At 50.2% G+C, this 18,929-nt stretch overlaps 1 protein-coding gene across 2 annotated transcripts in view; it reads right to left on the bottom strand.

Moving 5' to 3' along the window:
• LOC118026666 (granulocyte-macrophage colony-stimulating factor receptor subunit alpha-like) overlaps positions 1-18,929 on the bottom strand; it is a 31,401-nt gene that overhangs the window by 4,335 nt on the left and 8,137 nt on the right. For both annotated transcript variants that reach the window (XM_035029632.1, XM_035029631.1), the window contains exons 3-10: positions 18,357-18,514; positions 9,103-9,229; positions 8,849-8,978; positions 8,182-8,366; positions 6,553-6,686; positions 3,861-3,884; positions 1,675-1,810; positions 237-330 (exon numbers count right to left, since the gene is read on the bottom strand). In XM_035029632.1, the coding sequence (XP_034885523.1) occupies positions 237-330; positions 1,675-1,810; positions 3,861-3,884; positions 6,553-6,686; positions 8,182-8,366; positions 8,849-8,978; positions 9,103-9,229; positions 18,357-18,514 (988 nt within the window). The remainder of the gene's footprint in view (positions 1-236; positions 331-1,674; positions 1,811-3,860; positions 3,885-6,552; positions 6,687-8,181; positions 8,367-8,848; positions 8,979-9,102; positions 9,230-18,356; positions 18,515-18,929) is intronic.

Here is an 18,929-nt window from a genome sequence, read left to right as displayed (position 1 = left end):
TCTGCACCTGCAGGACCGACCTCACCACTGTGGCTATGTGGCCCCGGACAAACGTGGCTCGGGCAGCAGGAGACCCCCCACCCCACGGGCAGTCTCTCCCTGTTCCTCCCCAGCCCTCAGATTCCCTGGAATCCGCGCCTTGACTCCGGATTCACCCTCCCCTGGGCATTCCACGGGCACGGGGTCCTGCGCCCCGGTGGGGAGTGGGGGCTCCTGGCGCCAGTGTTGGGGCTCACCATTTGCACAAGCACATGAGGACCAGAGCGAGCACAGCGGTGGCCGCCACCACCACCTCGACCAGGACGCCGCGGAAATCCTGCTGCGGGAGGCCTAGTGCGGGAAGAGGAGCTGAGGGTCAGAAGCGTAAGCGCGCGCGCGCGCGCTCGCGGGGGGACGGACGGTCAGCTTTGCGCGCACCCGCCTCCCCTCGACGCTGTTACCCGATTATGGGTGCAGGGCGTGCTGCGGCGAGCAGGGCTGCAGCGGACGACCCTCCCTCCGGTCCTGTGCCCACCCCGCCCCCTGGCCATCCCCGCCCGTTCCCTCCACGCCTTGCTCACAAGAGAGCTCCCGCCGTATCCACTGGCACCAGGACACAGCTAGTACCGCGCAACGCATTCTTTCTCAAGGGACGTTCGCTTTCCACACCGCGCTGCCTAGCCAAAGGAATGAATGCGTAACTGTGAAACTCCAGGGTGGGACAGAGGTGTGTTTCCTGTTGCCCTGCAGGCTTTCCTTGGGGAACCCTGATTTGACCTGTGCGGTCTGTGCAGCTTCTGCGGGCCGTGAACCCGTTTTCTGGAAAGAACGAGCCCCACACGTGCGTTCGGGGCCCCCGTGGGAGGGGGCTGCCAGCCTGTGGAGCTGTTAGGCATCAAGCTGGTGCGTTCTTCAAGCTCATGCCCTGTCGCCCCCCAGAACGGATGTGTGGGACCGCTGGAGGGGCGCACCGAGTGGACCCCTGCCTTGTGGGGTTTCCACTGTCCCTGCAAGCAGGTGCGCTGAGAGGCCCGGTGAAGGACCCCGGAGACCCCCAGAGCGCCATGAACCTACATTTGTGTTTCCTGCCGCCAGCACTTCTGCGTGATGGGGGCTGCTACGCTGAAGACCACTGGCTTTGGGATACCCGTCCCTGACCCCAGAAAGGAGAGGGGGTGACGGAGCACCCAGGGAGATGGATGGAGCACCCCTGGGCCCTGGCTGACCCCTCGGGGGAGGGGGACACCGCTGGGTTGGGGGTGGCCGGCGACCAGGGTCTTTCACACGCCTGAGTGGGGCTAAGGGAACAGTAGCCCAGGGGGCTGGTGCTCTGTGGTTCGGTCTGGGGGTGCGTCCTCCCAGGGTGACCCGGAACACGGGAGGGCGTACAGGGCAGCAGGACATGCTGCAGATGGTGTGTTGGCAGAGAGCCGGCAGGGACGTCCCCGAGCCCCTCTGCTGGGGGGGCTGCCGCGGGCTCAAAGCATCCCCCAAAAGATGCATGCGCCCTAACCCCGAAACCTGGCAACGGGACCTTATGGGAACAGGATCATCACAGGTGTGATGAAGTGAAGGGTCCCAGATGAGCTCGCCCTGGATCCAATGGCAGGTGTCCTCGTAAGACCCAAAAGAGGAACCGTGCAAGGGGACCCCAAAGAATATCCCTCCGCCGCGCGCGGGGAGTGGGGCCCTCACCAAGACGCAGCGTCGGGCTCCATTCGCTCCAGAGCTCATTATGCAGGTAGCGCACCCTCACTCGGAACGTGGTGTCGGGCCTGACGGCAGAATGGGGCATCAGGTACACATTCGGATCTTGTCCCCTCTGGAAAACCTTGAAGAGAAGAAGGCACGGTCTGTGAGCAGCGCTGGTGAGGCGAGAGGCAGGAGCGTCCCCTGGAGTGTGAGCTCTGGGGGTCCGTTCAAGGACGACTGACGCCTGACACCCGGGGCCTCGGTCCGTCCGTCTGGCCCCAAGCAGGGGCCCTAAGGGGCTCTTCCCTGGAGAGGTGGACTCCACGCCTGGGCCCCACGGCTCCCCGAGCTGCGCTCCACCCCTCGCGCAGAGTGCCCACGCCCTGGGGACCTGGCTTGCGGTTATTCCAAATCTAAAGACTGGCAGCCGGGGGTGGGGAGGGCAGGAGCTCCACCTGGCCTTGCGGTTCCTAGGGGCACAACTGGACTCTGATTCCGGTTCCTAGGGGCACAACTGGACTCTGAATCAGACACCAACCGCTGGGCGCCAAGGGTCTGCTGTCCCCTTCTGCCGTCCCCCGGGGCCAAACTGAGGCCAGTTCTGGGACAGGCCCCTTGTTGTCCCTCTGGATGAGGGCCATCTCTCTGTCACTGCACAGGGGATGTGCATCCTGGTGTCCGGGGATGTGCAGGTCTGCAGACACTGTCAGAGTAAGACTGACCAGAACACTAGGTGGTCAGTGAGGAAAAGAGGCATGGCCTGCAGGGTCCACAGGGGAACGGGGATGCATTTCCTCACTGGGCATGCCCCGGTGCAAATCCCAGTCTCATCCAACCACGTCCTGGGGCCGGAGCTGAGTGGGACACACAGAGTCCCTGCCAGCCGGCTCGTTCCAGAGCCCGCGGTGTTTCTTTGCAGCCTAGGTATGAAGATGGACTGTGACCCAAGTTCGCACAACCCTGAAGCCCCGGGACATGTTCTTGACTGTTCCTCTCGCCTCAAAGAACCCAGTTTCTTCTCACGTGTCCACGGCTGAAGTATCTTGCCTTTATCAGCTGTGCCAATCCTTTTGGACCTTGTGGATCCCATGCTACCTGCCCGCTCAGCCACAGCAGCCCTGGGGCAGGTACCAGAGGGGCCGGTGTGGACCTAGGGATCTTCCAGGTCAGCCCATGCAAACAAAAGCCGAGGACAACAGCGGGATTTCCCCCTAGTTCCCAAGGAGAGGCCCCTCGGCATTGGGAAGCCACACATGGTGCTGCACCCACCCTCTTTGCACTTGTCCTGGCCGCTGCAGGTGTGGTCCACGGGCAGCATCCCATCAGCAGCATGGGCATCCCCTGGGATGCCCAGGTGATGGATGAGAGGGCATCTGAGAGGTGGGGGGGGGGTTGCTGCTGCCCTTGAGAGGGTACAAGGGGATGCTCATCTATGTGCGAGAGTGTCCTGGGGCTGCAGTGACCAGCAACCACGTACCCCACAGCTTAAAACCACAGAAACCTCTCCTCTCCCGGCTCTGGAGACCAGAGTCTGAGATCCAGGTGGGGCAGGACCACTGAGATCCAGGCGGGGCAGGGCTGCTGAGATCCAGGTGGGGCAGGACCACTGAGATCCAGCGGGGCAGGGCCATGTTCCCTCCAGAGGCTCCAGGTCCTTCCTGCCTCTTCCAGCTTCTGGGGCTCCAGGCATCCCTGGGCTTGTGGCCGCGTCCCTCCCGTCTCTTCCTCCATCCTCAGGTAGCTTCTCCTCTGTGTCTGTGTCTCCTCTTCTGTCTCTTACAAGGACACCTGTCATTGGATTTAGGGCCACCCTGATCCAGGATGAGCTCATCTCAGATCCTTCACTGATATTTGCAAAGACCCTATTTCCAAATAAGACCCCATGCTGAGCTTCCGGGCAGCATTTTTGCAGGACACTGTTCAGCTCATGACAATCTTTGAACTGAAAACGTCCGAGGACGGGGTCTGGAAGAAGGACGTTGCTCTGTCCACGGGGTGGATGATGAGCAGCGACTTGAGCTGAGTCAGAGGCTTTCAAGAAAACACAGCTTCTCAATCTGAGACTAAAAGCCTGACGGCCACTAAGGGGCTAACTGGGACCCCACAGCCGAGGTGATCAGTGAACCCTGAAGTTTGACCTGCCTTTGGGCCCAAGCACAGGAGTCGCAGAGAGAGGAAGAGATACTTACGGGGTTTGTCTTGGAGGCGCTGCCCTGTAAAAAAGGAAAGATTGTTACCATCTGTGTTTTCAGCATTGTATGCAAATGTGGGAACCCACCTGGAACCCCAGAACTGGTATGAAGAAGCCTTCTCAGAACTTCCCTTATGTGCCAAAGAGCAAAAGACTGGGAATGAGGCGTGCCATGAATTCCCCCTTTGGGGAGACTTCATTTCCAGGAAGGACGGTGAACGTATCATCAGTTCCATCTCCAGGGGAGTTCTATGCCCATGAAGAAGACAAAAAAGACCCCTGGTACCTGCCTCAACAAACATCATCACAATTGTTTTTATCCCCTATTTGTTCAAGCCCCTGACTTGAGCTACTTAAGAGTCACTTCTTTTGTGAGCTCTCATATGCATATGAGGACCTTTTGCTCCCCCCTGCCCTGCCCGTTCAGCTCCCTTTTATTTAATTTGCAGCCCCTAGGTTCAGGACCTAAGAGGGTAGAGGAACAGCTTTTCCTCCTCAACACAAAGTTTCCTTATTGTGAATTTATCTCTGGCTGGTGAGTTTGCTCCGGGCATATTAATGAGGGATGAGAAGGCAGCGCCTCCAGTAGCATTTTGTTCTGCATCCGTGAATGTTCAAATGTCTGCTAAGGACTGACCGCCTCAGCAACCGTCCACCTCCTCCAACATTGACCGCATGCACCCACGAGGTTCTGCGGAGAAAGCCAGAGGGGAGCTCGCTACCAAAGGGTTGCTGTTCCTGGTGGTCCTGGCGCCTGGGGCTTGACATGCACAGGATGCTCAGGGCTGCACACTTGTGTGAGGTCACGTGTGTTATCACCTGCCTGAGATTGCCGGTGGGGAACCAGTGTGAGGTCAGTTATGTGAGGTCATCTGTGTGAGCTCATCTGTGTGTAATTACCTGTGTGAGGTCATTTGTGTGATGTCACCTGCGTGAGGTCACCTGGGTGATGTCACATGAGCACCAGGGAGGAGGATGCCGGCGGGCAGACACCACAGACTCTCGGCGGCCACATCCAGGGCCCTGACCCAAGACCCACCACACCCCACCCGGCAAGGGTTTTCAGGACCAAAGGGAAACGACCTAATTTCTGTTCTGAAAGATGCCCACAGCTAAGTGGTTCACACCTGGGCTGGGCCTGGGGGTCACCTGCAGAGCTTTCAAGCGTGTGCCAAACTGTGACGTCAAGGGCCATACGGGGTGTGGGATGGGGCCAGTGGGTGCCTCGGGGCACGTGGATGAAGGTGGACCCCCCGGAGACGCATCGGGGACTCAGATCCAGGGCTTGTGGTGGGTCCCGTGTGGAGGACAGGGGGCTCTTGCTTTGCCACGTGGGCCACCCACGGATAGTCCTGACGTTCACTCATGCGGCAAGATGTGCTGAGCACCCCCGGTGTCGGCATATGCATACTGACAGAGTCCCTGCGCTCAGGGAGCCTGCTTCCAGGAGGCGAGAGGCAGAAGGAAAGGCACAAGAATGTTTCAGGTAGTGGCCGATCCCACATCGGCGCTGGGAAGAAATCGGACGAGGAGGCAGAATCGAGAGAGCCTGGCGGGGCAGGTGGTGTTTTGGTGGACTTGGAGGAGGACCCAGCACTTGGGGGTGGAGGGAGCACCTGCTGGCAGAGGCGGCAGTACGTGCAAAGGCCCCAGGGTCTGGGGTGCTCGGGACCAAACCCCCACAGCAGGGGCACCGGAGTAACCCTCTGCCCCTAGCTCTGGGCTTGGGGTGCAGGTTGAGGCCCCAGGCCGTGGGGAAACAGAGATGCCGAGTGCCTGGTGGAAAGTCCCCAACTTCCAGGAGTCGGGGATGCATCCAGATCTCAGGTTGCGGAAGCTCCCTCAGCATGAGTGGGCTGAGGGGACGGGGAGCAGGTGGGTGAGCTAAAGATTCGGGGGAACACCCCCTGCACCTCCCGTGAGCCAACCATTCTCAGCCCATTTTCACGTTTTGCTTCAAAAAAGGTCACAAAAGGAGCTGTGTCCTGTGGGGTCGCAACTCTGATATTCTGGAAAAGGCAGCTAATGGGAACGGTAAAGACATCACGGGTATGGTGGTTTTGACGCGCCGGACCAAGGGGACTGTGACCAGGGGGCGAGGCAACGAGCGGGTGGAGCACAGGGGATTTTTAGGGCCGCGGGACTAGAACGCCCTGTAACGATGCGTCCATCCTGCTGTGCATTTGTCCGAACCCACAGAATGGGCACCGCCAGGAGCCAATCCTACTGCCCATGACAGACTCTGGGTGAGGCACAGGCGTTCATGCACGTTTGCCGATCACGACAAATGCACCATCTGGTAGGGACGCTGATAATGGGGCGGACCGTGTTTGCGTGCACGCAGGGGGTGTGCGGGACACCCTTTTACCTCTCCCTCAGTTCTGTTATGAACCTAAAACGACTCAAAATAAACTATTTCAGGGCTCCCTGGCTGGGTCTGTCGGACGAGTGTGTGACTCTTGATCTTGGGATCCTGAGTTCGAGTCCCACGTTGTGCATAGAGATTACTTTAAAAAATAAAAACAGAGAAGCGATTTCATGAGGGTGGGAAAAAAAAAAATGAGCCGCCCATTTAGGGCAAAAACACCACAGGAGCTCCCAGAGAACAACTCTCCGGAACAGAGTCGCCTGCCCGTGAGCCGGGATTGAGCTCAGCATGAGAAGACAGGGCCGAACATGGGGGTTCTTACCGCTCTTTGGATATCCAGCTCATAATACAAGACGTGACTCGAAAGCTCATATCTGATCTCGGGATTCTCCCACTGGATAATGTGATGCGATCTGTTGTAGGAGATCGTGATGTTTGTTGGCGGGTCATACTTCTCTATGGAAAATGAAGCAGAAACAACAATGACAAAAAACCTCGCAAACAGCCCAGCATGTTTTAAATCTGCAACACAGAGCACTCAATCAGGGGGTTCTGGCGGGATGTGCCTCGGTAGGAACGTGTCCCGTTTTTCTTTGCAAACAAGCACCCCTTCCGTGGCCTGTTGAGTGTGGTGTTGTTCTTGCTTTTGTGCTTTGGGTGGGCGATGTCACCGTTTAAAATGGCCCCCAAGCATACAACTGGAGTGCTGTCTGATGTGCACGAAGGGGACAGGAAGTTCACCTCCAAAATAGGGCACTTTGGCACACGGGTTATTTGGGACTAAAGGCAATTGAGAGTCACGGATGCAGAACGAAGCCTTTGTGGAGATTCCCTTATCCAACTAAAACCAGAAACTTCCGAGAAATTTGGATTGCCATGAATCCTGTCTCTGGGCAAGTTTTCTGTCCGTGAAAGTCAGCACCAACATGAATTTGCACAAACAAACCTTACTAATATAACTCTCTCTCCCATTGCTTTCCCTATATATTTACCACCTCTAAAAGCGCAAATCCTTTATTCTTTAACTCCACAATTAATTGATTTTTATTAAAATGGTAGATAAGTAAAAAAAAATAAATAAATAGAAATAAATGGTGTATAAGTCCCCGAGTCTAACTACTTCTTTGGGAGGTTTTCATTTATTTTCTATGAAGCCCTCTCCCCATGCATATCAAACTTAAAAATTGAAATTACATTTGTATGCTTTTCTCCTGTTAGTAGAGTGTTTGTCAGGTTAATTTGCAAGCCCCGTGTACAGAACCTAAGAGGGTAGAGGAAAACTTTTTTCTTCTTTTGCATTCCTACACACAAGAAGGCCATGATGTGCCTCTTGGAGAAAATACACGCATTATGTAAGCATTGTTCAGACTTGAGGTATAGGGCTGTGGGCCTCGCGTTCGGTGTTAATTCAACAACAATGTACATTACGTAAGATGTCTTTAAACAGAAACCCACATAAAACACGATGAACCCTGTATTTCCACCCCGGCAGCCATGATGAGTCAGGATTTGCAAATTCAGGATTTGCAGGGAATTTTCAAAAATTAGCAAAAATGGGTACGTGACATGAACACATGCCTCTCTCTTTTTTCCAGAACTTTTAAAAATTAATATATAATGTATTATTTATTTCAGGGGTACAAGTCTGTGATTCATCAGTCTTATACAATTCACAACGCTCACCATAGCACGTACCCTCCCCAAGGTCCATCACTCAGCCACCCCAGAACACGCGTCTCTCTTGCATCCCACTGCCAGGGGACAGTCAGGACCACCGTGCCCGTCTCTCTCTCCCTATTTCCCAGACTCCGAGTGCAGATTCTGGATCTCGCTCAGGCTGGTCCAGAACCCAGCGCTGCGTCCCACACGGCGGTGGCGTGAGCCCAGATGAGTGAAGCCAGCTCTCCTGGGTGGGAGGTGGGGGAGAACACACGTCCAGGGAGCCCCTTACCCATTTTATAGGCTTCAAATGGAACAAAGTCCAAAAATGGGATTGCCGTCTCATTGCTGGTCCCGTTCACCAGGAAGAAGTAATTATCCATATGCTGGGGTTCACCAAGTTGATCGAAATGGCAGCCCACGCGTGTCCCCGTGGGGTCCATGATGTAGTGGACGCACTCCACCTCATCCTTGTCCCTGTCATTTGCAAAAGGGGCACAGGAAAAGCCTGACTGGGTATCCTTCTGGGCAGACATTATCAACAACAAAATCTCCTCCCCAACCCAGAAAACTCTCTAAAAAAAAAAAAAAAAAATTCCTGACACAAATCTGTCCCCGAATAAGCACAAAACCAGAACGGGATATGCATCCCAGGTAACCGGCCAAGACGTGGCACGGACAGGGACAGATCCCGCCCTTCACAGGGTGAACCCATTACAACCCATTCTGTGCACGATAAAATCATGAAACTGTGGATTTCCTCCTCTCTTTAGGACGGGAGGGGGGTTTGCATTTCGGAGCCAGGCGGCAGCAAAGGTAAAACCCTTCTCCTCCCAGGGTTCTGTGATTTTTGGGACATTTCGGGGAGGCACCCCCAGGGACCCCACGGCTCGCTTGGCATTTCCCACTACGGTCCCCACATAGATCCCAGGTGCTCGGAGGGAAGGCTCCCGGCTTACAAGGAGGTCCACCAGAAGACCTGATAGCGGACATCAGCTGGGGCGCGGGGGCCGGGCACCCAGCTGCAGTTCATGAGGCGGACGTTGTAAATGAAACAGGAAAAGTTCACGGCCCCGGAACCTTCTCTGCCTGGGAAGACACCGACCGACATCCTCAGCGGCTGCACCGCCCCCCACAGCCCCTGAGTGGTGACACACATGGGTACCTGTGGGGCGTGGCGGGAGCCGGGAGCTTACCAGCGCAGGGACCTCACCTCGGTTCTCAAAAAGCAGGAATTCCTGGGACACGATCCCATCACAGGTGACGTTCACAGTCAGCTGGGCCCCCCTGTGAAGCACGCAGTTATGGAAGATGCAGAAGTACGTGTTGTCCTCTTTGACCTAGAAAGGGAATCATCAAGAACCTATATAGGTCATGCGTTGGCTTCAGGCTCCCCTGGACCCGACTCCGTCCCAGGAGAGGTCCACAGAGGGGCGTCCGCAACAAGGACCTCCCCATCTTGGATCAAATATCACTCGGACCCCTTTCGAGGCCTGTTGCACACTGGGTCTCATGCCTGGCCTGCAGAGCCCAGCTTTGGCAAAGAATCCCGCTCAGTCGATTATCGAGAATCCCCCCCCACCTCTGGTGCTCTAGAGGGTTCAGAACACATCACCCCAAAAAGACCACTTGGGCACATCTGACAAACAGCAGATGCACACACACATGAAAGCTCTCTGCCCTCCTGTCTGCCTAAAACCAGGGCACACATTTCCTTTTCAGAAGGTGCCCCTACCCCGTCAGCCCGTCTGTCCGACCGGGAAGGGCAGAGTGAATCTCACCAGTGGAGAGACAATTCTAGACACCCACCAGCCCAGAGATGGACCCCAATCTGCAGGACAAACTTCGCCGAAACCTTCCATTTGTTCCCCCAAACGATCGCCTTCCTCAGGTACAGAGCAGAACTCGGCCTCACGACCTGCAGGAAACCTACCTGTTGCCTATAAAAATCAGCCCACAAGTCCTGCTACGTGAGATGCACAGGAGACCGTTATCCCTGCAATAATGCACAGAGCTCACAATGGCCAGGACTTGAGTAACACCAACAATGTCCCTAATTCTGTCCCTGCTTCCAATGTGGTGTAAGGATTATTCTGAGCCGGAAGCAACTGAGAACCAACAGATACAGAAAGAAACCTTCCTGGAGATTCCCTCATTGGACTAACAGCAGAAACTTCTAGAAACACACATGACACAGTCCCCTCTCTCTCTGGGGGAAGTTTTAGTACCATGAAGAAGACAGAAATTCGGCACCAAGACGGACCTGTACAGACAAACCTACTAAATAAACCTTCTCTTCCAATAGTGTCCATTCAAATATCTGTCTTCCCCAAATTTGCTGCTCTTAGCAGTCTCAAAATCTTTTCCTGCACGATGTATGTGCTCTTTGTGAAAAATGGTACATAAAGTCTCAGGTCTAACTGCCTCTTTGGGGACATTTTCTTCTTTCTATCAAGACGCCCATGTCATGCCACCTAAAATTTTAAACAGCCTATTGAACGCGCATTCCTCTTCTCAGTTAATCTGTGTTCTGTCAGTTTAATTTGCAGAGCCCCGATGACGAACTTAAGAGTGTAGACAAAAGTGGTGTTGCTGCCTGCACCACAATAAAGTTTTCCCACTCCTCTGCATGACTCTGAGGCTCTGTCAAAGGTAAGAGCTGGTGGCCGACACTCTGGCCAGAGCCTCGTTTGTCCTCATTTGGGTGGTCTTGGTTGATGTGTGATTAATTGTGAATGCTTTTTATTAATGCTCATGAAGTAATACAGCTGTTTTGTCTGTGTAGGGGAGGCTTCCTGGGTTGGGGGGTGGATTTTGTGTTTAAGTTTCCCCAACAGTGTCACCAGGGATGGAAGGGGGTGAGCAGCCATAGGGCACTGGGGGATGGGGAGGGACCGCAGTGGAGACAAGATGCATGAATATTCCTGAGAGTCCAGCCAGGCCTGCACTCAGGAATCTGCCATAGGAAATAATAGAAGGATTTTTTTTGTTGTTTTTTCCTAGAAATGGAAGTAGAACACATTCCACATCTGAGTCTATAGAAACCCTTTCTTGTGAAAAGGTTTTGTTCCACAAAACAAACCAACCAAACAAACAAAAAACCCCAAATAAAAACAAAAACAAAAAAAACCAGTTGCTTGGGAATTCTAAAACAAAAGCAAACATGTATTTTGAAACAAGGATGATCGGCAAAGACCTGGAGGGAGCAGGGGCTGCCCTGAAAGCCCAAAGCCTGTTCTAAGAGTAACAGCTTAAGAATTACAGAGATGACAAAGAGCCCCTTAAAACACCCAGGCAGAAAAATCTGGGATTTGCATAAAAATCGGGTGATTGACAGCCTTAAAACACCAACCAGGAGGCCACCAGCAGGCAACCCATTCAGAGGTTTTTTGGGGGGAAATGTCTGAAAAGAAGTTTCAATAGAGCGGGGCCTGTTTGTGACCAAGATGAGGAGAAAAGCACTTTCTTAGATAATCAATGGCTCACAAAAACGTCCCAGTTGTGCATTGTGAGGGTGAATACAAATCTAAAAAAAAAAAAAAATATATATATATATATATGTATATGAAATGTTTCTAGTTCCAAAAAGGACAGAGAACGCCTCCCACCTCTTTCTCATTAGCATTCCCTTTACAAAATGGGCAACAGCAAGGGGTCTCCTGGAGACATGTGCAAATCTCTGTAAAAGCTGAAGGACCTGCGGCCAGTTCTGGGTCCCAGCAGAGTCTTTCGTGGGGCCCAGGAGCCTCTGCATCTGGAGCATCCGTAAGGGGTCCTGCCTACTGCTTCTGGGAACTTTGCTCCCACATACAATTTCCCGCTTGTCTAAAAGATGGGACTTTTAATATAATAAAAAATTATAATCATAAAATAAAAATAAAAGATGGGACTTTGATGTTTCCTTTGGGTCAGGACAGAGAACAGGTGCATCACGGGTTGTGTCTGGCAGAAAAGGCGAGGTCCCTCCCATCTCTGGCAAACACTAACCCACTTTCTTTTAACAGGATTTGTCTCTTCTTGCCGTTTCATGTAAGTGGACTGATGCACAATGTAGCCTTTCGCGTCTGAGAAGCAGACACAATTGCAAAGTTCATACACATTGTACCAAGTGTCTGAGCTGGTCCCCTTTCATGGCCGCCTGGCAGTATTTACTTTTAATCCTTTCTCCCCCTACGGCGGCATCTTCCCCGAGCACTGCTACGTGGACGGGGACAAAATGAGGAACTGGAAAAAATGGGCAAAGCAACCCTGGCAGAGGAGTGACGGCGAGGAGCCCAACATGGTGTCACGTGCTAAATACTGAGCACAAACATGGTGACCCACGGAGGGCACGAGATTTAAAAAAGGCTCGGAAGGAAAAACAGACCACGAGGAAAAAAAAAAAGTCAGCACATCAGCATCCTGTTTGTGAAATCCCAGATTCCATGGGCGTAGGGCGGCCAGCGTAGACTTACTGCCCATGTGGCTGGTCAGGTAGAGTCCGTCCAGGAGGGTCATTATATACACTCAGAATTCCTCAAATTCAAAACGTAGGAAAATGAAATCAGAGCATCATCGACATCTGTTGTGTCTGTACCAAATCTCGTGCTGAAAGCCAGAGGCAGGACCCCGGGGCTCCGGGAAGGTCCTCAGGCTGCAAGAAGGATGCCTTCAGGGATTGAATCAACCCGCGCCTATCCCGTCTTCCCTGCAAGCATCTTTGTGCAGCCTTATGGAAAACCCAAAATTCCAGTGAGAAATTCTGCAGCCCCATTTTCTGAGTCTGCAAAAAAACAAAACAAAACAAAAAAACAAACCCAGTCAACTCCAACTAAAAAAAAAAAGAAGAAGAAGAAGAAGTCTGACTATTTAAAAAACAGAATTATGTTTTCCCAAAGGAAGTCTTGGTACAGGAGGGGATTAGAAGCACAATGCAGGCTGTTTAAGATAAAAGTGGCCCCAGGAGGCCGCCCAGCACCTTCACTTTCTAACCAGCAGGAAGGAGCTCGCCGCCACTCACCACTTGGTTAATTTAAAACATTAGCACCTCTCTCTGCAAAAGAGCTGGCATTTTCCTCCCCCCATTTCCTGCAGGAGAAAACCCTCAAGCCAAATCTGCTCAGAGCAGGCGGAAGGAAATGAACCAGAGATTAGTAACTCAGAATACGCACATTGGCAAAAATGACGGCCTTTAAGAACATACAGAGACTCGATTTTATGTCCCCGGCAGAGCTCAGATCTAAGACCATTCAGAGGATATTTTATTGTATTTTTTTAAGATTTTATTTATTTATTTGAGAGAGAGAGAGACAGGAGGAGGGGCAGATGCAGGGGGAGAAGCAGACTGAGCAGGGAGCCCGGTGCGGGACTCGACCCCAGGACCCTAATATCATGACCTGAGCTGAAGGCAGACGCTTAACTGAGTGAGCCACCCAGGCACCTCTCGGACAATATATATATTTTTTAATTTTTTTATTCTTATGTTAATCCCCATACATTACGTCATTAGTTTTAGATGAAGTGTTCCATGATTCATTGTTTGTGCATAACACCCAGTGCTCCATGCAGAACGTGCCCTCCTCAATACCCATCACTGGGCTAACCCATCCCCCCACCCCCTCCCCTCTAGAACCCTCAGTTTGTTTTTCAGAGTCCATCGTCTCTCATGGTTCATCTACCCCTCCGATTTCCCCCGCTTCATTCTTCCCCTCCTGCTACCTTCTTCTTCTTCTTTTTTTTTTTTTCTTAACATATATTACATTATTTGTTTCAGAGGTACAGATCTGAGATTCAACAGTCTTGCACAATTCACAGCACTTACCAGAGCACATACCCTCCCCAGTGTCTATCACCCAGTCACCCCATCCCTCCCACCCCACCCCCCACTCCAGCAACCCTCAGTTGGTTTCCTGCAATTAAGAATTCCTCATATCAGTGAGGTCATATGATACATGTCTTTCTCTGATTGACTTATTTCGCTCAGCATAACTCCCTCCAGTTCCATCCACGTCGTTGCAAATGGCAAGATCCCATTCCTTTTGATGGCTGCATAATATTCCATTGTACATATATACCACCTCTTCTTTATCCATTCATCTGTCGATGGACATCTTGGCTCTTTCCACAGTTTGGCTATTGTGGACATTGCTGCTATAAACATCGGGGTGCACGCACCCCTTCGGATCCCTACGTTTGTATCTTTGGGGTAAATACCGAGGAGTGCAATTGCTGGATCGTATGGTAGCTCTATTTTCAACTTTTTGAGGAATCTCCATACTGTTTTCCAGAGTGGCTGCACCAGCTTGCATTCCCACCAACAGTGTAGGAGGGTTCCCCTTTCTCCGCATCCCCGCCAACATCTGTCGTTTCCTGACTTGTTAATTTTAGCCATTCTGACTGGTGTGAGGCGGTATCTCATTGAGGTTTTGATTTGGATTTCCCTGATGCCGAGCGATATTGAGCACTTTTTCATGTGTCTGTTCGGACAATATTTTTTAAAAGAACCAGTTTTATTAAAAAAAAAAAAGTGAGTCACCTGGCTAGGTCAGTCTGTGGACCGTGCCACTCTTGATCGCTGGGTTGTGAGTTTGAGCCTCACCTTGGGTGGAGATTTACTTAAAAATAAAATCTTTAAAAAAATGTAAAGCTATAAAAAATATAAACCCCAAAATGTTATGCTTATGCACTGAATTCAACATTATTTTTTAAAAAATTCTATCAAGATTGTGCACGGTCTGTTTTCATAAGGTCGATGCAGTGGGGGAAACAAAGTGATAAGGTCCAAAAACACATTTTCAAGAATTTGCAAAATCTGTGCTCGAGAAAAACAACACTTAGAACAGCAGGGACCTAAATGAATCTCTTTGACAGGACAAAGAAGATTTTTGCTTTTGGGTTTTTGTTGTTGTTGTTGTTGTTGTTGTTGTTTTTCATCAACAGCCAGTATTGTAATTCATACGGAAACACTAAATGTAGGAATGTTTTCTTGAATTCACAATGAAAAATGAGATGAAACAGAAAGCCAAGACAATTATAGAGGGGAGAGGCACATTAGCACTAAATTACAGGACATTTGGAAAACCAGATGCTTCCCCCAAACACATTGAATTTATTTAAAACAAAACAAAACAAAACAAAAACCCTGGACAGGTAGGCCATTAAATCAATGGCTTCCGTGCACCAACAGAACACTTAAAATCGAAAAAAGAAAAAAAAAATTCAAGCAAGCAAGAGACAACTATACAATGCATAGAAATGACCCACTTATAAAAGAAGGTTAGCGGCCCATTTCTATCTGTTTCATTATGTTAAAATTCAATTTCATTCCTTTTTAAAAGCACAGATGCATAATGACGCCCACAGCTGGGTCTCCATGAGCCCCTAGGTGGAAACCCTCCTTCTTGCCTCCTTCTCTCGGGGGCCATAAAACACTGCTCCATTCATGCACATTCTCTCACACCTAAGGGGTGACCTTAGCAAAACATAGCACCCCCAAAATAAGCACCTCTGCACAAGGATTATTTTGACCTGAAGGCAATCGCAAAGAGCAGATAGAAGACAGCCCTAGTGCAGGTCACTTGCCTAAAAGCAGGACATACCCTGGGAAGGTGTCCCCCGCTCCCTCAGGACTTAAATTTCCGGAGACAATGCAAGACCCTCCTCAGCCTGAAGGTGGCGCCAGAGGAACCCATATAAAAAATCCTGCTAAAGGGGCGCCAAGTGGCGCAGTGGGTTGAGCGTCTGACTCTTGGTTTCAGCTCAGGTCATGATCTCAGGGTTCTGAGATACAGGACCGCGTTAGGCTCCGCATTCAGCCCGGAATCTGCTTGGGATTCTCTCCCTCTCTCTCTGCCTCTCCTCCCCCCCCCCCAAATAAATAATAAATCTTTAAAAAAATTCCTCCCAAAATGAGCTGTAAATACACGGGAGCCCTCCTCCCCACAGTTTGCATTGGCAGGGGTATGGGGGCACTGCCCACCTGCTCATTCTGCGTTTTGGCTTTTCTCAGGGCAGTTTGGATTCACATTTCACCCTAGAATCGTTTTATGGAGAGATCCCAACGGGTCTCCCAAGGTACCGTTGTCCCACGGAGGGATGGAATCTCAGGGGCTGAAAGCACCCCAGGGGCTGGGTTTGGGGCAGAGGAGATGGATCCCTTGCAGCCCTGTGTCTAGAGCACACCCCCACCTGCTGGGGGGAATGCCCACCCACCCCCAGGAATCCCAGAATTGCTTTGAAGATTATTTTAAGCTGACGACATTTGGATTCAAGAGATGCAGAAGAAACATTTTTGGGGGGGAGTTTCTCTTATCTGACTAAGAGCAGAAAGTTCGGAAAATGGGGCTGCCATAAATTCCCTCTTTGGGGTCGCTTTTAGTGCCAGAAAGGACACCAAGGGTAAACCTACCATGAATACCCTCTCTGGGCAGAGTTTTGTGGTCACGAAAAAGACTGAAAGACTTCTCACACTTGCATGAACAAGCATTATCACAAAATTTCTTTTTTTTTTAAATTCTTATGTTAATCCCCATACATTACGTCATTAGTTTTAGATGAAGTGTTCCATGATTCATTGTTTGTGCATAACACCCAGTGCTCCATGCAGAATGTGCCCTCCTCAATACCCACCACCAGGCCAACCCATCCTCCCACCCCCCTCCCTTCTAGAACCCTGTTTGTTTTTCAGAGTCCATCGTCTCTCATGGTTCGTCTACCCCTCCGATTTCCCCTGCTTCATTCTTCCCCTCCTGCTACCTTCTTCTTCTTCTTCTTTTTTTTCCTTAACATATATTACATTATTTGTTTCAGAGGTACAGATCTGAGATTCAACAGTCTTGCACAATTCACAGCGCTTACCAGAGCACATACCCTCCCCAGTGTCTATCACCCAGTCACCCCATCCCTCCCACCCCACCCCCCACTCCAGCAACCCTCAGTTGGTTTCCTGCAATTAAGAATTCCTCATATCAGTGAGGTCATATGATACGTGTCTTTCTCTGTTTGACTTATTTCGCTCAACATAATACCCTCCAGTTCCATCCACGTCGTTGCAAATGGCAAGATCTCATTCCTTTTGATGGCTGCATAATATTCCATTGTATATATACCACCTCTTCTTTATCCATTCATCTGTCGATGGACATCTTGGCTCTTTCCACAGTTTGGCTATTGTGGACATTGCTGCTATAAACATCGGGGTGCACGTACCCTTTAGGATCCCTACTTTTGTATCTTTGGGGTAAATACCCAGTAGTTATCACAAAATTTCTTATCTCCTGTTTTCTTCTGGAAAACTGCTTCTTCTTCCCATAGTGAGCTTTACTCTCTCCTCCCTTTTTCCTACTGGTTAGGTACATAAATCTTTAACTTTATCTATTTATTGAGCTACTTTTTTTTTATAAGCTCCGTATGCATGGGAATACATTTTTCTCCCTCTTGTTCATCTATCTTTTGTCATGTTAATTTGCAGGCCTCCAGAGACAGAACCTAAGAGGGTAGATGACAAAGTTTTTCCTTCCTGACATCCTTAGAATGAAACTAAGGGAGTATGGGAACTAGGTGATGAGTGAATAAACATAGCCCAAAGACATGGACTGAATCCAGGGGGCCTGTTTTAACGTGAAGGGGGTGGAGTCCATTTAATGGGCAAGTCCACATCTTTCCCCCTCCTCCCTCATGGGAGGGGAGAAATCAAAATGAAGGCAGGCGCAGAAAAGACAGCTATTATATTCTCACTCATATGTGAGATTTAGTGTGTAAGTTTTACTCCCACCATATAGAAGCAGAGTGAAGGAGGCCATCCTATATATGGAATTTGCCCCAATCCCAAATGGACCACTTTGGCATAAGGATCATTTTGAGCTGGTGGCACCTGAGCATGGACAGATACAGGAGGAGTTCTCAGCCTCCTTATCTACATAAAAGCAGGGCACAGAACCCTTTGTGAAGGGTTCCCCCACCCTGTCCTGTGCCAGGAAGAGGAGAGTGACCTTTATCACTGGAGAGGGGCCACCAGCACTGAGAAGATACTTCACAGACAGACCTTACTAAAATAACCTGTATCGGCCATTAGTTCAACCACTGATTCCCTAGTCACGTCCCCACAATTTATTGGGCCCAGAAGCTGAAATCCCCATTCCTGTGTCATGGAATCTCCTCAATTTCTCACCTCTTTAAAAAATGGCAGGAAAGCTCCCTAGTCTGACCACTTCTTTGGGTGTTTACTTCTCTTCTGTGCATCTTCATGTATGTAAAAAGTTAAACTAAGAACAAATCTATATGTCTTTCCTCCTGAAAAATCTGGCATTTGTCACTTTAATTTGCATGTCCCCATCCCAAGATATAAGAGGATAGAAGAAATGTTTTTTCTTCCCTGATGAGAGAAATAGGAGTGGAAATCAAGAGCAGGGAGGGGACTCAAGAGTCATTTCACAGGAATTCAAGATTTACAAGGAGTAAAGCCATAAGGCATGAGCCATGAACGCTTACCCGTGGGATTTGCCTGATGGTAAAGTTGGGCATGATGGAAGAGTTCAGCGGGCTATAAGTGCATTCTTGCTGACTCACATTTCTTATGTAATTCCAGGTTAGCATTCTTTTCCTTGGATCTAGCTGCATGTTTGTAATAGGAGATATATTCTCTTGTGCTGTAATTAAACAACAACAACAACAACAACAACACTTAGTAGGAATTAGACCCCCTCACCCCCAAGGTGATGTTGTAGTTACAGGTGAGAGGAGACAATCTACAAACATCAGGTGTGGATTGTTACATTTGTTTACTGAGGCCGAATTCACACACAAAATTAACCATTTCAAAGTGAACAATTCAGTGACATACAGGAGCCCATGAAAAAAAAATGCTCAGATCCATTAGTTATCAGGGGAATACACATCAAAACCATAACGAGGAGTCACTTCATACCCATTAACTTAGCTTTGGTAATAATAATTTGAAAGATACAGAAAACAGTTTGAAAAGTACAAGTTAGCTATTGCAATAATTTGAAAAATAAAGAAAATAATTTGAAAAATACAGAAAAGTTAAGTATAGTAATAATA

The sequence above is a fragment of the Mirounga leonina genome, unplaced genomic scaffold (genome assembly GCF_011800145.1).
Source record: "Mirounga leonina isolate KUSES-001 unplaced genomic scaffold, KU_Mleo_1.0 Mir_268, whole genome shotgun sequence".
Lineage (NCBI taxonomy): Eukaryota > Metazoa > Chordata > Mammalia > Carnivora > Phocidae > Mirounga > Mirounga leonina.
The sequence above is the reverse complement of the archived record's forward strand: the minus strand, read 5'-3'. Positions and strand labels throughout refer to the sequence as shown.